This window comes from Coregonus clupeaformis, chromosome 36 (genome assembly GCF_020615455.1).
Source record: "Coregonus clupeaformis isolate EN_2021a chromosome 36, ASM2061545v1, whole genome shotgun sequence".
Classification (NCBI taxonomy): Eukaryota; Metazoa; Chordata; class Actinopteri; order Salmoniformes; family Salmonidae; genus Coregonus; species Coregonus clupeaformis.
The window spans coordinates 11721788-11746147 of NC_059227.1; the positions used below are offsets into that span (position 1 = coordinate 11721788).

Sequence of the window (24360 nt, forward strand, 5' to 3'; positions counted from 1 at the left end):
AACAAGCCAAAAATGTCTCCATGCCCTCATTATTATAAAGGGGAGAAATGCTTGCAGTTGCACTTTATCCAACCTGCTTTCTCTTCACTATGTTATTTTTATTTTTCTCTCTTTCTCTCCCTCTTTCACTTGATTCTTTCTGCATGTTTGCTTAGCTGTGGTCCAAGGCAGCGTGGATCAGCAGGATTTTGCTGAGATTTTTAACCAGTGTTGCAGTGAGGATCAAAGCAGGGTAGTGTGTTTGGGCACAATTAATCAGCAGAGTTGGAGGAGGATTAATCCCTAGAGCCAGTGTGGAGGAAGGGGAAGCGGGAGAGAGGGGATGGATGGATGGCCTTTGGGAGGTAGTTGGCTGCGGAGAGAGGGGAGTCTTGGCAGCGGGACGTCAATAATGCAGACTCAGCAGTGAGCCTGGCCCGGGCCCAGCTAGCAAGGGCTTGGCATGGCTCCCCAAAGGCCTAAAGCTCACAGACAGAGCGGGTGGGGGGTTGTAAGGGAAGTGCTCAGTCGTCCAAAGCAAACAGGAAAGCCTCCCTTGGCAGGTGCAGCTTTTGTTTTCGAGGGAGAGGGGGATGAGGGAGATGAGGCTGGGGTTGGTGGTGGGGGCGGCCAAGCCCGCAGAGTGATGGAGGCACTCCTTTCTCAGTCCCCCCTTCACAGCCAGCCAGTTCATTATGGAGCCTTTGTGTTCCAGAGGACTTGGATACGGTAACAGTTATCCAGTAAACACGATCCCCTGCAAGTTCCGCAGAACAAGCGACGGATGGTGAGGCTAGCAGCGGTGCTGTCTCTCTGAATGAATTGGATGTTTGCTTTGGCTCGGCCACCTGAATTGATGAGGTCATGCTGGAGAGCATCAATCTCTTTCCACATTTCCTTTCGTATGGTTTCCTCTGTATTTGTCTCTGTTAATCAGGAGGTGCCCTGGTTAGTTGCTCTGTTCGCAGATCTGCAGTTGAAACACAAGCAAAATGAAGGACGCTATGGGGGATGCATGTTTTTTTCTGTTCAAATATTTCTTTTATATATATTTTTTTGTTGTTGGTCAAATCCACTTTGCACTTTTGCAATCTGCTTTAAAAGTTATTATAGTTCCCTCCCTGGGTGCACTAACTACAGTAGGCACAATGCCACCCAATTATGTTCCAGATTCTGGATTATGTCCCAGGTGAAAGTACACATGTGCACACACACACACACACAGAGGCATACTACTGATTATGTTTGGGTGAAGGCAGTTTTGTTTTGCTATATGGAATCCAGTGTAGTTGCTGTTGTTTTAGTTTCAGTCAACTTTCTTGTCAGCCCTAGACTATGGCGACATAATCTATATGAACACAGCTGCCACTTCTTTATCACTAGAACCGCTGGGCCTCGAGGGACCCCCCTTCAAACTAATGAGCAGTCATTCTGACTGCAACATTCTAGCAGCGTTATTAATACATTTCATATATGCTATCACAAAAATTATCATTTGGGTGTTGTGACGTCACGAGAGGCTACACAGCTTTCAGCGGGATTGCTCAAGTAGTGCAAGGAGACAAGGTTCAAACAAAACAAGGATTTTATTATAGGTCTTGGGAAATTAACGAAAATATAACAAAATTCTGTTCTCTTGTGGCTCTTTAAGGGTTAACAGTTCAGGGATGTCTCTTCCACATCCAAAATCATAATTCTCACTCGCTCAGATAACTTTTCCCCAGCCTTACTGTAGTCCACGTTGCAGCTAGTGGCCAACCCAGCAAAAAGTCCTTCCAAATGTCTCTCACGTATTTCCACAGGTGCATATATCCAAAGGTGAGTATTTCCCAAAGGTAAGTATCTCCAAATCCTTATATTCCTCATGGAAGTGGACGTGCAGCACTCTTGTCCTCCAGAGAGCCCAGCTTGGAGACTGTGTCTCTTCCCTTCCCAAACCTTCAGCTCATCAGCTCCTCATTTGTTTCAGCTGCGTGGGAAGATTGGCCATAGAGGGGTGGAGTTCCCGACCATACCAGCAGATGGAGCCATAGCTGTCTGGGTTTGCAGCCACCTCAGGGGGATGTAACGTCCCTCCAGGACACAGCCTCTCGTGACATCACACATCCCCCCTCCTCGGGACCGACGTCCTCGTCGGGGTAAAGGCAGCGAAGAAGGCATCACGCCGGGAGAGGGCGTCCGCATTGCCGTGGTGCTTGCCAGCCTGCTCTCTCTTCAACTCCTCCACCTCTAGGACCAGGGACTCAGCCTCCTGTTGTCTCTCCTTGAGTTTCTTACTGAACGCATCAGCCTTGGTTTTAGCAGAGTTTAGCTTCTGTTGAGCAGCTTTCAGTTCCTTCTCTCTCTCTGCCTCCGCATTCTTCATCTTGTTCTCCAACACCTTGTACTTCTCCTCTGCCTTCTTCTGGACCTCCTTACTACTGCGCAGGGTCTCCTCACACTCCTCGATGGTCCTGCGCAGCCTCTCCAGCTCCTCCTGTTGCTTAGGGAAGGAGCTCTGTTGGAGTTTAGCCTGGAGGATATCTAACTCTTCTGTCTTCATGTCTAACTGTTGCTTTAACAAACGATACCTCTCAGCGGTCCCCTTCAGACCAGACAGTTCTTTGTCCAGATTCTGTAGCTCCGTCTCTGTGTCGGTCTGGGCACCTGCCATCCCTATCAGAGCCCGGGCGGGAGTGAGTAACTCGGAGGATTGCACCGGAGCCTTCCCAGGATGAGTCTTGCCTCTCCGTTTCCGAGGTACTCGGGTTATCCTCTCCTGAGACTCTCTCCAGAGTGGGTAAAAGGCTGGGCAGTCTCGTCCAATTAGGACAGGGACGGGGAGGGAATCAACCACCCCCGCCGTCGTGTGTATGGTTCCCCGTGTGCTGGTCATTGTAAGTTCAGTAATGGGGTATTCTCTGGTGTCCCCATGGACACAGGAAACTGGGAGGACTTTCCCCGGGGTCAGACACGTTGGGCCCACCAAATCCTTACGCACCAGGGTGGCCCGGCTACCAGAATCCAGTAAGGCCTCCACATCATGGTGATTCACAGTTACCGGGCAGGTGGGGGGTCGATCTGGGCCGCCATCTACGACTCCCAAGAGCGAGGCAAAACGGTGTGTGGGTGCTGAGCTGGAGGACTCCGCAGTGGGCATAGGTTCATCGGCTGGTTTCCCACACTGCCAGGAGATATGTCCCATCTCCCCACACCGGTAACACTGTCGAAGTTTCCCCCTCCTGGTGTACTCTTCTTGGACCCGCCTGGTTTCTGGCTCCCCCTGGAGCCGGGATAAGTCCTGACGTGGCTGGGTTCGAGACCTTGGGGTCCTTTGGACGGGTTCTTCCCATTTGTGGTGGGGCCGCACTCCTGGGGTCTTTTCGGGAAGCATTCAGCATCTCCGCTGTGGCCTGGTACTTTTCCACAGCTTCCACGGTCAGATCAGCCGTGGTCAAGGCCTGTTGACTGATGAACCGTTTTGCCTCATAAGGCAGGGCGCGTAGGTAACGATCCACCACAACGGCCTCCACCACCGCCGCTGCTGTATTCCTCTGCGGATCCAGCCATTTCCTTGCGATTCGGACAAGTTCATGCATCTGCGCCCGAGGAGGTTGGTCTGGTTGGAAGGTCCAACTGTGAAAGCGCTGGGCCATACCAAACTTTGTGAGTCCATATCTGCTGAGGATCTCAGACTTCAGGGCATCATAGTCAGTAACCTGGTCAGGGCCCATGTCCCGGACAGCATTCAGCGATTCCCCGGTTAGAAAGGGGGCTAACAGACCAACCCACTGTTGCTTGGGCCAGGCTTCCCTAGTGGCCGTGGCCTCAAATGCATGCAGGTAGGCCTCAATGTCATCGGTAGCTCCCATCTTAGATATAAAGTCACTTGCCTTTATTGGGCGGGTATTTTGGACCACCCTCTGTCTCTGCAACTGCAATTCCTCTGCCTTCAGAAGGTTGGCTTTCTTTTGCTCCTCCAAGAGAGCCACGTTTGCTTGCATCTGGGCTTGCTGGCCAGCAACAAGGGCTTTCAATATGTCCTCCATTTCAGTCGGGCGGGGAGCCTACGGCCAACTTGGAAAACTGGGTGATCAAACCTCCGGTATCCTCCTCTGACATGCACTATTAACGCTTGAGCGTGCCCGTATTCTCCACCATCTGTGACGTCACGAGAGGCTACACAGCTTTCAGCGGGATTGCTCAAGTAGTGCAAGGAGACAAGGTTCAAACAAAACAAGGATTTTATTATAGGTCTTGGGAAATTAACGAAAATATAACAAAATTCTGTTCTCTTGTGGCTCTTTAAGGGTTAACAGTTCAGGGATGTCTCTTCCACATCCAAAATCATAATTCTCACTCGCTCAGATAACTTTTCCCCAGCCTTACTGTAGTCCACGTTGCAGCTAGTGGCCAACCCAGCAAAAAGTCCTTCCAAATGTCTCTCACGTATTTCCACAGGTGCATATATCCAAAGGTGAGTATTTCCCAAAGGTAAGTATCTCCAAATCCTTATATTCCTCATGGAAGTGGACGTGCAGCACTCTTGTCCTCCAGAGAGCCCAGCTTGGAGACTGTGTCTCTTCCCTTCCCAAACCTTCAGCTCATCAGCTCCTCATTTGTTTCAGCTGCGTGGGAAGATTGGCCATAGAGGGGTGGAGTTCCCGACCATACCAGCAGATGGAGCCATAGCTGTCTGGGTTTGCAGCCACCTCAGGGGGATGTAACGTCCCTCCAGGACACAGCCTCTCGTGACATCACAGTGTGTTTGACGGTCTTTGGTAACCTTAGAATACATCAATGTTTTTATAACACAATAGCATTTTCATTCGTTTGTTACTGTAGACTATATGTAAATATATTGTTATTCTTTTAAGAAAAAAAAGTTAACGCGTTCAATCAATTTTATTTGTGGAGGGCCTTTATTACAACTATGAAACAGAACACATATGTGTTGGAACATGGTAACAACTTCTTGACAAAATATATATTTTAAATACCCCTACCACCAAGACGCACGGTCAGATAATGAAAACATCAGAAGACTAAACATAATTATAAGCGCCAATTGTGTTTGATAAAGTGAAAATCAGCACAAAAGTGGCATTACAAAACAACAATAGTGTTATAATTTGACTGCTGTCGATATGCTGATAATCTGACCGTAGCATTGTCACCGGCTGGTTCAATCCAAACAGTGTCGTCCCTTCCTGTCTCACGGTTTCGTTTGGTGGTGGCAAGGGCACCTGCTCAGTGCGCACCGTTCTGGCTTTTTTGCGCTTAGGCCTTGGGGGTGTAGGTTCAGGCTGAGGCTTAGAATTAGAAGTAGAATCATCAGAAATGTCATGATTCATTTCTTCCCTACCATCTGAGTCGTTTTCATTCAGATCTTGTAGCAGCGCTAACGCAGCATCTGCATCCATTCGTCTTGGTCTTCTTGCCACTGTAAATTACGCACGCTCTCACTGTGTACTCCAAGTAGGGTAGAGTGATAAGACTGCTTGGATTCGATGGACTGATATAGGGTACATTCCATTTTGAGATTACTAGAATAGATCAATAAAATAAAATGGCCCACCTTGTTCTTCATTCACAATTTGTGATTACATAATTATGCATCATTCACTTCCCCTCACTCATCAACTCACCATTCTCCACCATTCTCCCCCTTTCTCCCATCATAATTTACTTCATTTATTTGATATTTGTGAAATTAGTTTTGGTATAGTTTAGGGGCAATTATCAATGTGAATATCAACTGGGCACAGCGAGAAGGTGCGGAGCAGGCCCTACTTTCGGGAGAAGGAGGAGCAATGTGGAAAAACCAAAAATGACATTACATTTACATTTACATTTTCGTCATTTAGCAGACGCTCTTATCCAGAGCGACTTACAAATTGGTGCATTCACCTTATGATAGCCAGTGGGACAACCACTTTACAATATATCAATATATATATATATTTTTTTTTTGGGGGGGGGTAGGGGGAGGGTAGAAGAATTACTTTTATCCTATCCCAGGTATTCCTTAAAGTGGTGGGGTTTCAAGTGTCTCCGGAAGGTGGTGAGTGACTCCGCTGTCCTGGCGTCGTGAGGGAGCTTGTTCCACCATTGGGGTGCCAGAGCAGTGAACAGTTTTGACTGGGCTGAGCGTGAACTGTGCTTCCGCAGAGGTAGGGGGGCCAGCAGGCCAGAGGTGGATGAACGCAATGCCCTCGTTTGGGTGTAGGGACTGATCAGAGCCTGAAGGTACGGAGGTGCCGTTCCCCTCACAGCTCCATAGGCAAGCATCATGGTCTTGTAGCAGATGCGGGCTTCAACTGGAAGCCAGTGGAGTGTGCGGAGGAGCGGGGTGACGTGAGAGAACTTGGGAAGGTTGAACACCAGACAGGCTGCAGCGTTCTGGATGAGTTGTAGGGGTTTAATGGCACAGGCAGGGAGCCCAGCCAACAGTGAGTTGCAGTAATCCAGACCGGAGATGACAAGTGCCTGGATTAGGACCTGTGCCCTCCTAAAACTGATTTTAACTCACTTTCTGTAGGTGATATTAAGATTCTACCAATGACAGTGTGTTATATAGACTTATTTAGGAAAAATCAAGGACGGAGGGGGGCATGACTTAAAAAATAAGAGTAATACATTTTTTAAATTCATGAGCAGTCAAAATGACTGCTTTAGTGGTTCTAGTGTTAAAAACCATTGGATGCTGTTTATCATAGAGCACTACGGTTTATTATGGATTACCGATTTTGCTCTCGTGCTAAAACTACCATACTGTATTACCTCACATCGCTCCTAATTTACAGAAGTACAAAATACATTACTCGCTCACAGGAATGGCTAACTTGAAATTCCTCGCCGCCAACGATTTAGGTAAAACAGCCTTTCGTTTTTATGCGCCACATACTTGAACAAATTTCTGAATACCCTGCGATTGGATGCACTAGTGCTTTTCTGCCATTTATGGGTATTGGTAAATTACCTGTTCTCAGAAGATAAAAAAATAAATAAACACTACCGTTCAAAAGTTTGGGGTCACTTAGAAATGTCCTTGTTTTCGAAAGAAAACCAATTGTTTTGTCCATTAAAATAACATCAAATGGATCAGAAATACAGTGTAGACATTGTTAATGTTGTAAATGGCTATTGTAGCTGGAAACGGCAGATTTTTAATGGACTATCTACATAGGCGTACAGAGGCCCATTATCAGAAAAAGCCATATCTCAGACTGGCCAATTAAAAGAAAAGATTAAGATGGGCAGTCTGAGATATGGCTTTTTGTTTGCAACTTTGCCTAGAAGGTCAGCATCCCGGAGTCGCCTCTTCACTGTTGACGTTGAGACTGGTGTTTTGCGGGTACTATTTAATGAAGCTGCCAGTTGAGGACCTGTGAGGCGTCTGTTTCTCAAACTAGACACTAATGTATTAATAATGTAAAATAACATCAAATTGATCAGAAATACAGTGTAGACATTGTTAATGTTGTAAATGGCTATTGTAGCTGGAAACGGCAGATTTTTAATGGAATATCTACATAGGTGTACAGAGGCCCATTATCAGCAACCATCAGTCCTGTGTTCCAATGGCACGTTGTGTTTGCTAATCCAAGTTTATCTTTTTAAAAGGCTAATTGATCATTAGAAAACCCTTTTGCAATTATGTTAGCACAGCTGAAAACTGTTGTGCTGATTAAATAAGCAATAAAACTGGCCTTCTTGAGACTACTTGAGTATCTGCAGCAATTCTGGGTTCGATTACAGGCTCAAAATGGCCAGAAACAAAGAACTTTCTTCTGAAACTCGTCAATCTGTTCTTGTTCTGAAAAATGAAGGCTATTCCATGCGAGAAATTGCCAAGAAACTGAAGATCTCGTACAACGCTGTGTACTACTCCCTTCACAGAACAGCGCAAACTGGCTCTAACCAGGATAGAAAGAGGAGTGGGAGGCCCTGGTACACAACTGAGCAAGAGGACAAATACATTAGTGTCTAGTTTGAGAAACAGACGCCTCACAGGTCCTCAACTGGCAGCTTCATTAAATAGTACCCGCAAAACACCAGTCTCAACGTCAACAGTGAAGAGGCGACTCCGGGATGCTGACCTTCTAGGCAGAGTTGCAAAGAAAAAGCCATATCTCAGACTGCCCATCTTAATCTTTTATTTTTATTGGCCAGTCTGAGATATGGCTTTTTCTGATAATGGGCCTCTGTACGCCTATGTAGATAGTCCATTAAAAACTAGCCGTTTCCAGCTACAATAGCCATTTACAACATGAACAATGTCTACACTGTATTTCTGATCAATTTGATGTTATTTTAATGGACAGAAAAATTGCTTTTCTTTTGAAAACAAGGACATTTCTAAGTGACCCCAAACTTTTGAACGGTAGTGTATATAATTTGTGTTATTCCTTATTATTTATTTTGTGTTTCCTGCATTTTTGTGAAGCAGGGCTCCCTTGAAAAATAGACTTTGGTCTCAATGGGGCATCCCTGATTAAATAAAGGTCAAATAAATAAATGTTACCATGCTCTCTGTAGTGAACTGCCAGTGCCAGCAAACCATCAAATCTAGGCTGCCATGGTTTGGGGTTGACCCTCATTTCAGGTCTCAGGTGAGGTAAAGTCACTGTGCAAAGTTAGACTAGCTGACCTACGCTACACTAGACAAACACTCTGGCATATACACTACATGACCAGAAGTATGTGGACATCTGCTCGTCGAACATCTCATTCCAAAATCATGGGCATTAATATGGAGTTGGTCCCCCTTGTGCTGCTATAACAGCCTCCACTCTTCTGGGAAGGCTTTCCGCTAGATGTTGGAACATTGTTGCAGGGATTTGCTTCCATTCAGCCACGAGCATTGGTGAGGTCGGACACTGATGTTGGGCAATTAGGCCTGGCTCGCAGTTGGCGTTCCAATTCATCCCAAAGGTGTTCGATGGGGTTGAGGTCATTGCTTTGTGCAGGCCAGTCAAGTTCTTCCACACCGAACTCGACAAACCATTTCTATATGGACCTCGCTTTGTGCACGGGGGCATTGTCATGCTAAACAGGAAAGGGCCTTCCCCAAACTGATGCCACAAAATTAGAAGCACAGAATCATCTAGAATGTCAATGTATGCTGTAGCATTAAGATTTCCCTTTACTGGAACTAAGAGGCCTAGCCCGAACCATGAAAAACAGCTCCAGACCATTATTCCTCCGCCATCAAACTTTAAAGTTGGCACTATGCATTCGGGCAGGTAGCGTTCTCCTGGCATCCGCCAAACCCAGATTAATCCGTGGGACTGCCAGATGGTGAAGCGTGATTCATCACTCCAGAGAACACGTTTCCACTGCTCCCTAGTCCAATGGCGGCAAGCTTTGTACCACTCCAGCCGTCGCTTGGCATTGCGCAAGGTGATCTTAGGCTTGTGTGCGGCTGCTCGGCCATGGAAACCCATTTCATGAAGCTCCCGACGAACAGTTATTGTGCTGACGTTGCTTCCAGATGCAGTTTGGAACTCAGTAGTGAGTGTTGTAACCGAGGACAGACTATTGTTAGGTGCTACGCACTTCAGCACTCAGTGGTCCCATTCTGTGAACTTGTGTGGCCTACCACATCGCGGCTGAGCCATTGTTGCTGCTAGACGTTTCCACTTCACAATAACAACACTTACAGTTGGCCGAGGCAGAAATTTGACAAACTGACTTGTTGGAAAGGTTGCGTCCTATGACGGTGCCACGTTGAAAGTCATTGAGCTCTTCAGTAAGTCCATTCTACTGCCACCATTTGTCTATGGAGATTGCATGGCTGTGTGCTCGATTTTATACACCTGTCAGCAATGGGTGTGGCTGAAATACCCGAATCCACTAATTTGAAGGGGTGTCCACATACTTTTGTATATATAGTGTATGTAAATCTTTGTAGGCCCATGCTGGTCAACATGACCTTGAAGGGAGGCAACTGAGTTGAGGGCTGCTGGCCACCTATGTGTTTTTCCGTCTTAAGGTCAGTACTGGAGGTGCCAGAGAGAGACGCCAGTTTTTACCCAGATTTCCAAAAGCAACCACCGAATGAATAAAAAAATCAGACAGCTTAGAGTTCACTCAAAGTTGACTCTGAATTGCACAAGATCAAATCTGTCTTGACGAATGCAATATGTAGCACATTATGTATGGAGAAAACAAAAATGTTGGCCAATGTTGGATTTTTGAGGTTGGTTCTTTTTTAAATTTATTTTACATTTTGGTTTCTCTGAGCAGTTGTATTTGTATAATATAATATAATTTTCCAAATGTTTTCAGCATACAATATAGCTCAGTATTAGTATTATTTATTGTATACAGTCTTTTTGGCACATCTTTATCAAGGGTGCCAATAATTTTGGAGGTGACTATAGGTTGTAGGCCATTTGGTCTGCCTGCTTGTAGTCCCAAAACTGAAATAGAGCAGAGACTCAAAGTAGGACAGTGCAGATAAGAGGGCCTAGTTTATCTTCAACTCATCTCTGAGAACTGTGGCCCAGAACACAGAGGAAGAAAACCATCCTTTATGTCCATAGATTCCGCCTGGCTACATGCGAAAAGCACGACCTTGATGATAACCTTGGGAGATCAGTGAACAAATGCTCAAGTTGTGCATTGGGGACATTGTTCGAATTTGGCAGGCTACATCTGCCTTGCAGGGCTGTAGTCCATTAATTACAGTGGGCTCCAAAAGTATTGGGACAGTCACTGTTGTTGTTGTTTTGGCTCTGTACTCCAGCACTATGGATTCCAAATGATACAATGACTATGAGGTTAAAGTGCAGACTATCAGCCTTAATTTGAAGGTATTTTCATCCATATCGGGTGAACTGTTTAGAAATTACAGCACTTTTTGTACATAGTCCCTTCATTTTAGTTGACCAAAAGTATTGGGATAAATTCACTTACGTGTATTAAAGTAGTCAAAAGTTTAGTGTTTGGTTCCATATTCCTAGTATGCAATGATTACATCAAGCTTGTCACTCTACAAACTTGTTGGATGCATTTGCGGTTTGTTTTGGTTGTGTTTACATTTTACATTTACATTTTAGTAATTTAGCACACAGAGTCACAAGTATGATGTAATCATTGCGTGCTAGGAATATGGGACCAAATACTAAACATTTGACTACTTTAATACACATTAGTGAATTTGTCCTAATGCTTTTGGTCCCCTAAAATGGGGGGACTATGTACAAAAAGTGCTGTAATTTCTAAATGGTTCACCCAATATGGATGAAAATACCCTAACATTTAAGAAAAAATCCACCCAGAGCCACTCAATCCTTTAAATTACAGTGTTAAATAACACTAATATGTGAGAACAATACTTTTTGTGAACAAACGTTTCATTTTGGTGTTATAAAAACGTTGGTAGCAACATGGAAAATTGTTGTGGAAATTTGTTGCACCTCAAGTCGGCTACAAAATCCACAATGCAATGCTCTCTATGGGCTGGATAGCTAGCTAGCAAACATGGCTACACACAATAATACCAAAGACAATATCAGCATGAAACATAGCTAGTTAGATTTAACATTGCCTAAACAAACTACACTATCAATTTAGGAGTCTACAATCTCTTTTCTATAATATACACTGCTCAAAAAAATAAAGGGAACACTTAAACAACACATCCTAGATCTGAATGAATGAAATAATCTTATTAAATACTTTTTTCTTTACATAGTTGAATGTGCTGACAACAAAATCACACAAAAATGATCAATGGAAATCAAATTTATCAACCCATGGAGGTCTGGATTTGGAGTCACCCTCAAAATTAAAGTGGAAAACCACACTACAGGCTGATCCAACTTTGATGGAATGTCCTTAAAACAAGTCAAAATGAGGCTCAGTAGTGTGTGTGGCCTCCACGTGCCTGTATGACCTCCGTACAACGCCTGGGCATGCTCCTGATGAGGTGGCGGATGGTCTCCTGAGGGATCTCCTCCCAGACCTGGACTAAAGCATCCGCCAACTCCTGGGCAGTCTGTGGTGCAACGTGGCGTTGGTGAACGGAGCGAGACATGATGTCCCAGATGTGCTCAATTGGATTCAGGTCTGGGGAACGGGCGGGCCAGTCCATAGCATCAATGCCTTCCTCTTGCAGGAACTGCTGACACACTCCAGCCACATGAGGTCTAGCATTGTCTTGCATTAGGAGGAACCCAGGGCCAACCGCACCAGCATATGGTCTCACAAGGGGTCTGAGAATCTCATCTCGGTACCTAATGGCAGTCAGGCTACCTCTGGCGAGCACATGAAGGGCTGTACGGCCCCCCAAAGAAATGCCACCCCACACCATGACTGACCCACCGCCAAACCGGTCATGCTGGAGGATGTTGCAGGCAGCAGAACGTTCTCCACGGCGTCTCCAGACTCTGTCACGTCTGTCACATGTGCTCAGTGTGAACCTGCTTTCATCTGTGAAGAGCACAGGGCGCCAGTGGCGAATTTGCCAATCTTGGTGTTCTCTGGCAAATGCCAAACGTCCTGCACGGTGTTGGGCAGTAAGCACAACCCCCACCTGTGGACGTCGGGCCCTCATACCACCCTCATGGAGTCTGTTTCTGACCGTATGAGCAGACACATGCACATTTGTGGCCTGCTGGAGGTCATTTTGCAGGGCTCTGGCAGTGCTCCTCCTGCTCCTCCTTGCACAAAGGCGGAGGTAGCAGTCCTGCTGCTGGGTTGTTGCCCTCCTACGGCCTCCTCCACGTCTCCTGATGTACTGGCCTGTCTCCTGGTAGCGCCTCCATGCTCTGGACACTACGCTGACAGACACAGCAAACCTTCTTGCCACAGCTCGCATTGATGTGCCATCCTGGACGAGCTGCACTACCTGAGCCACTTGTGTGGGTTGTAGACTCCGTCTCATGCTACCACTAGAGTGAAAGCACCGCCAGCATTCAAAAGTGACCAAAACATCAGCCAGGAAGCATAGGAACTGAGAAGTGGTCTGTGGTCACCACCTGCAGAACCACTTCTTTATTGGGGGTGTCTTGCTAATTGCCTATAATTTCTACCTGTTGTCTATTCCATTTGCACAACAGCATGTGACATTTATTGTCACTCAGTGTTGCTTCCTAAGTGGACAGTTTGATTTCACAGAAGTGTGATTGACTTGGAGTTACATTGTGTTGTTTATGTGTTCCCTTTATTTTTTTGAGCAGTGTATTTTCTATAATATCTCTGATAACTGCACCATGCAATGCACCCTGGACTAAAGAGGCAGACAAATAGGAAAAATGTACTAGACCCTCCATTAAATTACACATTTCTCGAGGTAGGAATATTGCAAAAATATGATCAAGACATCCTCCCGAGTTATGACATCGGCCAGGATTGAAATCTGACATGTATGATGGATGTTTTTGCGATCTAAAAGTCGTATTCCTATTAACTTCCGGTGTAGTGAGAACGACTAAATCACGGTGCTACGTAATACCGGCCGGATTTCTCCCTGCCTGAACGCCAATAAACTCAGATACACATAAAACATGAAATGACCCAGGGAATCGCTAGAACATCACTCAGAGATGCACATAAACAATATAGCAATTCCCTTTAAGGCTGACAGTCTGCACTTTAACCTCATAGTCATTGTATCATTTCAAATCCAAAGTGCTGGAGTACAGAGCCTAAACAACAACAAAATTGTCACTGTCCCAATATTTTGGAGCTCACTGTAATTAGTGGACTACAGCCCTGCCAAATTCGAGCAATGTCCCCAATGCACAAGTTGAGCATTCATTCACTAATCTCCCAAGGTTTTCATCAAGCTTGTGCTTTCAAATGTAGCCAGGCAGAATCTATGGCCATAAAGGTTGGTTTTTCTTCCTCTGTGTTCTGGGCCACAGTTCTCAGTGACAAGTTGAAGATAAACTAGTCCCCCTTATCTGCACTGTCCTACTTTGAGTGTCTGCTCTATTTCAGTTTGGACTATTCATGTACTAGATCTACTCCCTGTTTCTTGTGTAAAGTTGTGTGAGCGTGTGTTTGCGCTCATATATTTTGTGTTCATGTTGTGTGTTTTGTGTCTGTGCACACATGCCTGTTTATGTCAGTGTGAATTGTGTGTAAAGTAGGTCATTTACTCTCTGGGCCCCTGAATCGAAGTGACAAATGTGCTACATTTGTTTCTGTTTTCAAGAGGAAATGCCTGTCATGTGATGGCTGCAATGGCATGTGAAATGTGTTATTCCCATGGTTCTCATTCAGAATATATAATTTCCACATTGTGTTACCAGCATTTTATTCCAACTATCCAATTCCCACTAATTTCATGCTTTACATTACTTTAATCATTCTGTCCTGTTATACATTTACATTTACGTCATTTAGCAGACGCTCTTATCCAGAGCGACTTACAAATTGGTGCATTCACTTTATGATAGCCAGTAGGACAACCACTTTACCATTTATTTATTTTTATTTTCATTTTTAAAATATTTTGTATTTGTTTCGATTTTATATTAGTTTTTATTTTGTTAATGTTATTTTATTTTTTATTATAATTTAAATAAAATAAAACTATACATATGTGTGGGGGGGGGGGTAGAAGGATTACTTTTATACTATCCCAGGTATTCCTTAAAGAGGTAGGGTTTCAAGTGTCTCCGGAAGGTGGTCAGTGACTCCGCTGTCCTGGCGTCGTGTGGGAGCTTGTTCCACCATTGGGGTGCCAGAGCAGCGAACAGTTTTGATTGGGCTGAGCGGGAACTGTGCTTCCGCAGAGGTAGGGGGACCAGCAGGCCAGAGGTGGAAGAACGCAATGCCCTCGTTTGGGTGTAGGGACTGATCAGAGCCTGAAGGTACGGAGGTGCCGTTCCCCTCACAGCTCCATAGGCAAGCACCATGGTCTTGTAGCAGATGCAAGCTTATTGTTGAGGATGTTTTCATCTTAAGTAGGACATATGATTGATTGGAGTCATGATAATTAAAAACAATATGCCTCCGTTACCATGTTTTATTCTCAACACCTCTGTGCTCCCGGTCTCTTTACATGCCTCAGGCTGTGTCCTGCGTGAAGTGTGCACACTTTCTTGCATGGACTTAACAATGGTGGAAACTCAGTCCAGCCAATGCTTACACCAATCATTTGAGATTGTACAAGTGCACCCTGCTGGAAAAGGGTGGAGAATTTAGACGCAGCCATAGTGGAAGACTCTAACTGACCAAAGACATACTCTCTTCTCCTCTTTTTTTTTTAGGAACAAGAGGAGAACAAAGGTGCAACCAGCTGGCCAGAGTATTACATTGACCAGCTCAATTCCATGGCCGCCGTAAGTAATGACTCCTTGTCATTCTTTACTGTAGGTCTCTTTACTATGATTTTGTGTCAATCTCTGTCATTGACACTTCCAAAGTGAGTGTAGAGTCTACAGTGGTACTGAATTTCACTTTCACACTCCTTAAACAGATCTGGAAGAGACTTGATTGTCAAATATAAGCATTTAACTTAATTATTTACATGCTTGATATCAGTGATCCTAAAACCTGCTCCGCAGTATGCAGGTTTATGTCCCAGTTTAGTGCCATCACTCCTGATTCAACTGATCTGCTGAGCTGGGACTTAAGCTTTGAACACACTGCGACGATGAATGGCTAAAAGCTGCGGGTGGCCGTCCTATTTGCTGTCGCTGCGCAGTGTTATAGGGACCACTCGGTTGCACTCGGCCGTCCATGGTTCTGGTGTGTGTTCCCCATAAAACTTGCAGTACTGCGGCTCTCCAGCAGCAGGATGGAGGATCACTGTGTCTATATCAATTTTTGCACTGATTTGAGATTATCCTTGAATCAAGCCTGATCAAGTGATAAAAAACATGTGCAATAACTTAAATGACTCCTAACTTATCAATAAAAGAGATTGTACTCTAACCTCAAAACAATGTACGAAACAAATATATACAGTATAATTACATCGGTAATCTGTAGCTCCTCTCAGATCAGACCAATCCTAAATCAGGTTAACTCTGCATTCATGTTAGATTAAAATGTAATCGCAGAGGACGGCAATTGTCAGCATTTTAACTCCTGGCACGTGCTATGTTGATATGTTTTTGGTAATAATATTGCAGTTTTGGCAGGTGCAAGAGGTTCTGGGAAAGCTCCAAAGAAAGACAGGCAATATCTAGCACAGACATGCCTCAGGCCTAGACACATCCAGCCGACTCAACTATCTAGAACGGCTCCTTTGTATTCAAAGAGCCGAGCAGAAACCTGGCACAGATCTCCTTTATCTAAATGGCACGTTTTCCACTACACGTCATTTATAATAAAAGCCACTGAACATAGAAATTGCTGGCACATGCTGGGATACTTGTTATCGGACCCAAACATGATGGGCAGTCCCTTTTCAGGTGCTCGTTCCCCAGCTATTCCACACGTTTGATAAGCAGCATAGGTTTTTAGCTGCCCATCTACAAAAAGCATAAAGACATTTAAGCAATTTGGTCAAGCAAAATATTACTTTCCAGTCAGAAATGGTATCTTTTTAAAGCCAGTAATTAAATACATGAATTATACACCTTGATTTTGAATATGACTTACAGTACAAATACCTTCATCAGTTTAGTACAACTTTCCTACCTTTATATAACCAAATAACGAAGGACCTATTACTTCTTGTTTTACTTCATGTTTTTGTTGTATTTTTGGAGACTGTGTAAGAAAACTATTTATTAATCTAATCGTGTTTAAAAAGTAATGTTGCTCTCGCACTACAGATATACTGTATCATGCCAATATCATGGTATGCATTTGCTCTGTTGTTTCTGTTGGTACTATTCACAGTTACAGTGTGGCTTGAAAATAAGGCACCTGGCTCAAGGGAGTAGTATAAAAAATTCACGCCATTGGACTTGTTCAAACAGCTTTGGTAAACACTATATTTATGTTGCACAGAGGAAGACACTCCTTGCCCTGGAGAAGGAAGATGAGGAGGAGAGGAACAAAACAATAGAGAGCCTGAAGACTGCTTTGCGGACGCAACCCATGAGGTGCCCTGGCTCTCAAACTTCCATGCACTTCACTGTACAGTGCATACACTCGCTAAAGAAACTCATTTAAATAGACTTATATACACACACCCTCTTGTAGCTACCATACATAGAATAAACACGAGGGAACAGGATTGTTTTCTGAAATGAATTTGATTACACAAACGCTTACAGACATACTATGTCGTGTATATATACACACACACACACACACACACACACCCTTCTCTCTATTTCCCTGCACTCTTCCTTCAAAAATAATTTTTACTCTCATAGAATACACTCATAGCTGACCAGAGCTTTGAATTAGAATAACTGAAATAACAGGGCCCTACAAGGAGTAATTGCCATTGGAGTTACAGACCTATAGAAGTGTATATGCAGACCAGAATGAACAACAACGGCCCAGTAATTCATTGCTGTATGGTATATGGCTAGGCTGGAAGACCACTCTTGGATATTGTCACACATGTCATAAATGATATGGTCCCTCTGCTGTGCTAGTTACAGTACCAATGCTATGTGGAGCAGTTATGTAACTGCTCTAAATAAAAGTTGAAAGTAGGCTTTATTATTCTAATGCTTCAGGCAGTCCTTCCCAGAACACCTAATCTTTCATTCAAATCACCTATTAAGTCGTTAATCATACTGCTGTGGGGCAGTAACCTGGGTAGTGTTCATTGCAACGTAAAACGTTTTAAAATGTTTTGCAATGGGAAATGAAGATTAGTGTTTCTTATTGGCCCCTCCCGGTTTGTCTGTTTTCTTCAGTTTGGTGCCTAATGAACACGACCCAGATCTGCTCAATGAACATATGGTGTCCCTCTGGCTGCATTGTGTGTAGCACTTTTTTTTACACCATTTAATGACCCCATGCCTTGTGACCCGAAGATCAGGTGTCAGACTTTCACCCCCAGCGGTTATGGTGGCACTTGGTCACTGACTGGAATTGTATTTCTTCAGGCCTTTGTTTTTTAACAACTTTGATAACACACACTCACAGAGGTTGACCATTTTCTATGCATTTTAGACCTAATTACTATTTTGGGTATTTCCAGTGTGTAGGATTATAGTCTTCATACCCTATTTCAAGTGGAAGTAATGAAAATTACTACATGAGATCCCATAGACTCTTTCCTCCAACTGGGAACTTACACTTTTACCTTTGTATTTTTATTGATATCCTGTTTCCCCTTGACCTTCCTCAGGTTTGTGACTAGGTTCATTGACCTAGATGGCCTGACATGCATCCTCAACTTCCTGAAGACCATGGACTATGAGACGACCGAGTCGCAGATCCACACCTCGCTCATCGGCTGCATTAAGGCCCTGATGAACAACTCCCAGGGGCGCGCCCACGTGCTCTCGCACTCGGAAAGCATCAACATCATCGCCCAGAGTTTGGCCACCGAGAACGTCAAGACCAAGGTGGCGGTGCTGGAGATCATGGGCGCCGTGTGCCTTGTGCCTGGCGGCCACAGGAAGATCCTGGAGGCCATGCTCCACTACCAGCGCTTCGCCTGTGAGAGGACGCGCTTCCAGGTGGGCAAGGGGAGGGTTATGAATGAATCATTTAGTCACAGTTAGTTACCTATCCCTTTTCATTGTGTTGAATAAACATTCAGTACCATTTAATATTGTAACATTTTGACTTTTGGCCGGGTTATATACACTGAGTGTACAAAACAACCAGTTAAAAGCTATGATCTCTTATTGATGTCACTTGTTAAATCCACTTCAATCAGTGTAGATGAAGGGGAGGAGACGGGTGAAAGAAGGATTTTTAAGCCTTGAGACAATTGATACATGGATTGTGTACGTGTGCCATTCAGAAGGTGAATGGGCAAGAAAAAAGATTTAAGTACCTTTGAAAGGGGTATAGTAGTAGGTGTCAGGGGCACCGATTTCTGTGTGTCAAGAACTGCAACGCTGCTGGGTTTTTCACGCTCAACAGTTTCCCTAGTGGATCAAGAATGGTCCACCACCCAAAGGACATCCAACCAACTTGATACAACTGTGGGAAGCATTGGAGTCAACATGGTCCAGCATCCCTGTGGAACACTTTCGACACCTTGTAGAGTCCATGCCTCGATGAATTGAGGTTGTTCTGAGGGCAAAAGGGGGTGCAACTCTATATTAGGAAGGTGTTCCTAATGTTTTGTACACTCCGTGAATATTAGACTGCGTGTAAAAGAAAGGCACCCAATTATAGGTCTTCATTTCAGCACTTTTACAAGCCGCATTGACTACTGCACATTTCCTTAGAACATCCACCCTTTATTCAAATAGCACTATTGGCTGGCCATTTGCAACAGTAAAGACTTTAATTTGGCTGAAGGGGTTTGGCTCTGTTTGGCTCCAATGGTTTGTGCCACTTTGTGTCTGCAATATAAATTGTGTCTACAATATGATTGATCTCTGAACGACTAGCCATAACTGTGGTCATCTCCTCACCTTCACCACCTAGACCCTGCTGAACGATCTGGACCGGAGTACGGGTCGGTACCGGGACGAGGTCAACCTGAAGACAGCCATCATGTCCTTTATCAATGCTGTCCTCAGCCAAGGCGCCGGAGAGGTAAAATTAGCCCTCAACCTCTGCATCGCTTGTCTCCTCACCCCACACTTGCACCATACCTCTCTTCAATCGAACTTGTGCTACACCTCAATCTGACTTAACTTTATTGGCACCTACTTTTGATCATCTTGTTATGTTGTTCCCAGGCCAGTTTGGAGTTCCGCATACACCTCCGTTACGAGTTCCTGATGCTAGGAATTCAGCCAGTCATTGACAAACTTCGCTCCCATGACAACTCCACGTTAGACCGGTGAGTTGGACCACAGTTCACGTTAACCTGAATAATGAAACAAGTGCCTTTTTCTCTTGATCTCTGACCATGCATGCCCCTATTAATTTGACTTAATCTCCCCCAGGCATTTGGATTACTTTGAAATGCTGCGCAATGAGGACGAGCTGACTATGTCGCGGCGTTTTGAATCGGTAAGTGTAAACTTGTTCTTGTTTCATTCCTGACTTCCATTGTCGTTTGTGCTTGATAAGGACTGTGACACGTCAACGTGTTCTCTCTTTCCCAGGTGCACATAGACACTAAAAGTGCTTCCCAGGTATTTGACCTCATCCGGAAGAAGATGAACTACACTGACGCATACCCACACTTTATCTCCGTCCTGCACCACTGTCTCCTCATGCCTCGTAAGTGTTTCCTGCCGCATTCCTGACCTGCTGCTAACGTTGACCCCGGTCAGTAAGAATTTAGCGCTGTGAGTATTGTGTTTCCCTATTCCAGTCAGTGAAGGCTGCTGAGGGGAGGACGGCTCATAATAATGGCTGCAATGGAGCAAATGGAATGGCATCAAACACATGGAAACCATGTGTTTGATGTATTTGCTACCATTCCACTGATTCCGTTCCAGCCATTACCACGAGCCCGTCCTCCCCAATTAAGGTGCCACCAACCTCCTCTGATTCCAGTAGAGCTGACCTGCTGTCTTCTTCCTGCTAGCTGTGTGTGTTTGCGTGCGAGTGCATGTGCATGTGTGTGGATGTGCACAAGTGTGAATGTGCATGTGTCTGTGCACAAATGAATTTGTATCCGTATGAGGATCTGTCTGCAAACCAAGACGGCATCTTGCCCTTTAGCCACACTGTATAAATCAACTGTGGAAACCTCTTTCTGTCCCTAGCTAAATATCTACTTGTGCAGAGAGGCCTCTTCTACTCAACTTCCTCTCTGTATCGGCTGTGTTTGATGACACGTGTGATCTCCCTGTCCCCCCCAGATAAAAGGAGTGGAAACACAGTGCAGTATTGGCTGCTGCTGGACCGCATCGTCCAGCAGATGGTCCTGCAGAACGACAAGGGCCACGACCCCGACGTCACGCCCCTGGAGAACTTCAATGTTAAGAATGTGGTCCGGATGTGAGTGCTCTCCGTGTAACCCTTTAAGATGACGAGGGAGAGAGGGAGCACGTCCTGCTTGAACTCAACTGACTGGGATGAGCTGGGATGATCTAGGCCTAGTAAAGACATGAGAATTCATAATTGAACTGTCTAATTGAAATATCTTCCAAGCTGACCCTCCAATCAATACTTCAATACTGTAGGGAACCTCAGTCCCTTGTAGGCTTCTTAGAAAATGTATTTAAAATCTGTTAGTCTGCACTGCTTCAGTGTGAAAACTGTATTTTAATTCCCATAATAGCAATGAGCTCAGCTCCATTTCCACAGGATTGATTGTTTGGGATATTGTCTTTCACATAAGTCAATGCATCAGTCATAGAATGCTCACATTGAGGACCCTCCGGTAACTTTGTTTGTGTCCCTCTCCTTACAGGCTGGTCAATGAAAATGAGGTCAAGCAGTGGAAAGAGCAGGCGGAGAAAATGCGAAAAGGTCAGTTTCATTTTTTGAGTTGCTTCTTTGTGAAACACTGCCCTTTGGCTTTATTGCACATTTTTAAAAAGACCACAAAGAAGTCGACGGCGTCCTGGAGGAACCGAGTTTTGAATTAATTTACACTTCACATGGAAGGGGTTGACTAATTTCAATATGTACAAGTAATACAAATCGGCAGGGATGGTTTTTCAGAGGATGCCAATTAAATGGTACAGTTCTCCACAGTGAACTAGTCCCCTGTAGCTCAGTTGGTAGAGCATGGCGCTTGCAACGCCAGGGTTGTGGGTTCGTTTCCCACGGGGGGCCAGTATGAAAATGTATGCACTCACTAACTGTAAGTCGCTCTGGATAAGAGTGTCTGCTAAATGACTAAAATATAAATGTAAATGAACTAGTGAATGTGTTCATCTTAATGCATTTAGGCTTTATGCTTATCAGATGAATTGGACTGCTGTGGATATGAATGTAGCTACTTGCCGGTCAGCCAACACAAGTTTTGAACCTTTTATTGTATATTCGTATCTCTTGTAGCTCACTATTGGACTAGTAGTCTTTGAAGAGTCCTCAACCTCACCAGTAGCACATTGATCCAGTCACTGCCTACTATTGCCCCATATGTTACCCTGCCCCTTTTAGATCTATCCTGCACTATCAGAAATAACAGCAGACAACCATAGCATCTTCTGAGCCACCATGTGGTCCCATGGGTTGATCACAACAAAGATTGTGATTTAACATTAGAAAATGATCATAGAAAGGAACGGGCAACATCCAAATGTCTTAATTGAATTGAAATGGAACCAAACCTGTTCACTCTCACAAACAACATAACCTCCAACCCCATCGGGCAGAGCACCACGAGCTCCAGCAGAAGTTTGAGAAGAAGGAGCGTGAGTGTGACGCCAAGACCCAGGAGAAGGAGGACATGATGCAGACCCTCAACAAGATGAAGGAGAAGCTAGAGAAGGAAAGCACCGAGCACAAGGCGGTCAAGCAGCAAGTGGCTGACCTCTCTGTCCGGCTGCACGACCTCAGCTCTGTACGTCACCCTTCAACTCCTTCATACTTATACAAAGAAATGGCACCAAATATGCCTTAATGTAGATTCATTATGTTTCATCAAGATTCATTAACTGTTATTAGATTTACAGTACATTATAGAAAATACATGATTTCAAGGCACCTAAAGTAAATTACTGGATGGGTCTCTGATGCAACCAATGTTACTACATAAGATTGAAAGTGAGCGATAAGATAAGGATTGAAATACGATTCATTAAGATGTGATGGTGCATTGTCTTTATCTGTGTATTTCCCCCCAACATTTCCAGAGACAGATTGCCAGTGTCCCAGGCGGTCCCCCCTTCATCCCTGGCCCCCCTGGTGGGCCTCTCCCGCCCCCCCCTCCCCCAGGAGGCATGATGCCCCCTCCACCACCCCCAGGGGGTATGATGCCCCCTCCACCGCCCCCACCCCCAGGTGGTCCCCCGCCTCCTTTTGGACGGCCACCCATGGGAGGGATACCTCCTCCCCCTGGGGCACCCCTAGGGTCCGCCCTCAAGAAGAAGAACATCCCCCAGCCGTCCAACCCACTAAAATCTTTCAACTGGGCCAAGCTAGCTGAGGTGAGAGTGCATGGGTTTGAACAGGGTCATGTTCATTAGAGATCAAACAGAAGTCAATGGACTGAAACAGGGATAGACTACCTAGACTTGTCCAATAAGGAACACTCATTTTTGTTCTCTGTTGCAAAACGTTTTAAAATGGTTTCCGTTGTGTGCCCTAAAGAACATGACCCTGGTAGTTCCCTACAGAGTCAATATGACCTCCTCTTTGTCATCATTGATAGCGACAGGGACATTTTAGTCTGTAAACCCTGCTCACAATATTTTGTTCCCTGAACGTTTCGGTTTAGTTAAGGAGAATGTTACCTTTTTCCAGTTATTCAAGTGCACTTAGAATGGGGAACCAGATGAAAACATTCCCGTATGTTCTGGGAATATTTCTTGTTAGCGTTTAAGCTGATTCTAGATTAGCTCCCATAAGTGATTATTCTTCTGTTGCAATCTTTGAATAACAGACTCTTGTGTTAGACCTTGGTGATTGAACTATGGTTGCTGGAGATTGCTTACAGAACATATTGAGGATACTGAAAGCCAGGGTTGGGGTCAATTCCATCTCAAATCAGTCATTTCAGGAGGTGAACTGACATTTTCCTAATTGCTTGGAATTTCAGTTTACTTCTTGAATTGCCTGAATTGAAATGGAATTGACCCCAACCCTGCTGAAAGCGCCACCTCAAAAAATCTAAATACAATTCTCCCACTCTCCATCCAAGAATAAGCTGGAGGGCACTGTATGGACAGAAGTCGACGACGGGAAGGTTTTCAAAATTCTCGACCTGGAGGACATTGAGAAGACCTTCTCGGCCTACCAGAGACAACAGGTACTGTACTGCGGCCAAGTGTTCTCGCTGGTCCTGCTGAACAAGAGAAGAGTTTTATAGAGCCCCCAACACATATCCATCCTCCACCCTTTCCCCTCTTATTCCGTTCTTGTTAGAAGCACCAATACAAAACATGACTTCACTCATGCTGATTATTTGCCATCTCACAAATGTAGAGTAATACCATATTGTTTGGCTAGTGTGCAGTTTTATGGCATTTGACACTACTAAGTAACATAAAAGCCTTGCATGTATGAATAACAGAAATACAAAAAAGCGCTGACTACACAGTATTTATAAGGTTTCTTAGCATACACTGTCATAACCTTTTTATGATGCTAGAGTATCAATGTAAAATATCTTAAAGATCATCAGACAAGTAAAGATTGGGTTTGGCCCTTAGTGCCTGCAGCTTAGTATTACCTAGTACCGCAACACTGATGTATGTGGGATGATGCAAACAGATCACTATAGTGTCGTCAGGGGAAACAGAGGGACTTTTGTGTTAACAAACATTTGCA

The 24360-nt window shown here is 44.6% G+C and overlaps 1 protein-coding gene across 4 annotated transcripts in view; it reads left to right on the forward strand.

Annotated features, from left to right (window-relative positions):
• Nucleotides 1–24360, forward strand: part of LOC121552884 (disheveled-associated activator of morphogenesis 1-like) — a 141271-nt gene that overhangs the window by 92143 nt on the left and 24768 nt on the right. For all 4 annotated transcript variants that reach the window (XM_045211257.1, XM_041865978.2, XM_045211259.1 and 1 more), the window contains exons 4-15: nucleotides 15189–15260; nucleotides 16882–16976; nucleotides 18185–18518; nucleotides 19444–19554; nucleotides 19701–19804; nucleotides 19911–19977; nucleotides 20073–20190; nucleotides 20778–20916; nucleotides 21332–21390; nucleotides 22245–22432; nucleotides 22725–23018; nucleotides 23732–23839. In XM_045211257.1, the coding sequence (XP_045067192.1) occupies nucleotides 15189–15260; nucleotides 16882–16976; nucleotides 18185–18518; nucleotides 19444–19554; nucleotides 19701–19804; nucleotides 19911–19977; nucleotides 20073–20190; nucleotides 20778–20916; nucleotides 21332–21390; nucleotides 22245–22432; nucleotides 22725–23018; nucleotides 23732–23839 (1689 nt within the window). The remainder of the gene's footprint in view (nucleotides 1–15188; nucleotides 15261–16881; nucleotides 16977–18184; nucleotides 18519–19443; nucleotides 19555–19700; nucleotides 19805–19910; nucleotides 19978–20072; nucleotides 20191–20777; nucleotides 20917–21331; nucleotides 21391–22244; nucleotides 22433–22724; nucleotides 23019–23731; nucleotides 23840–24360) is intronic.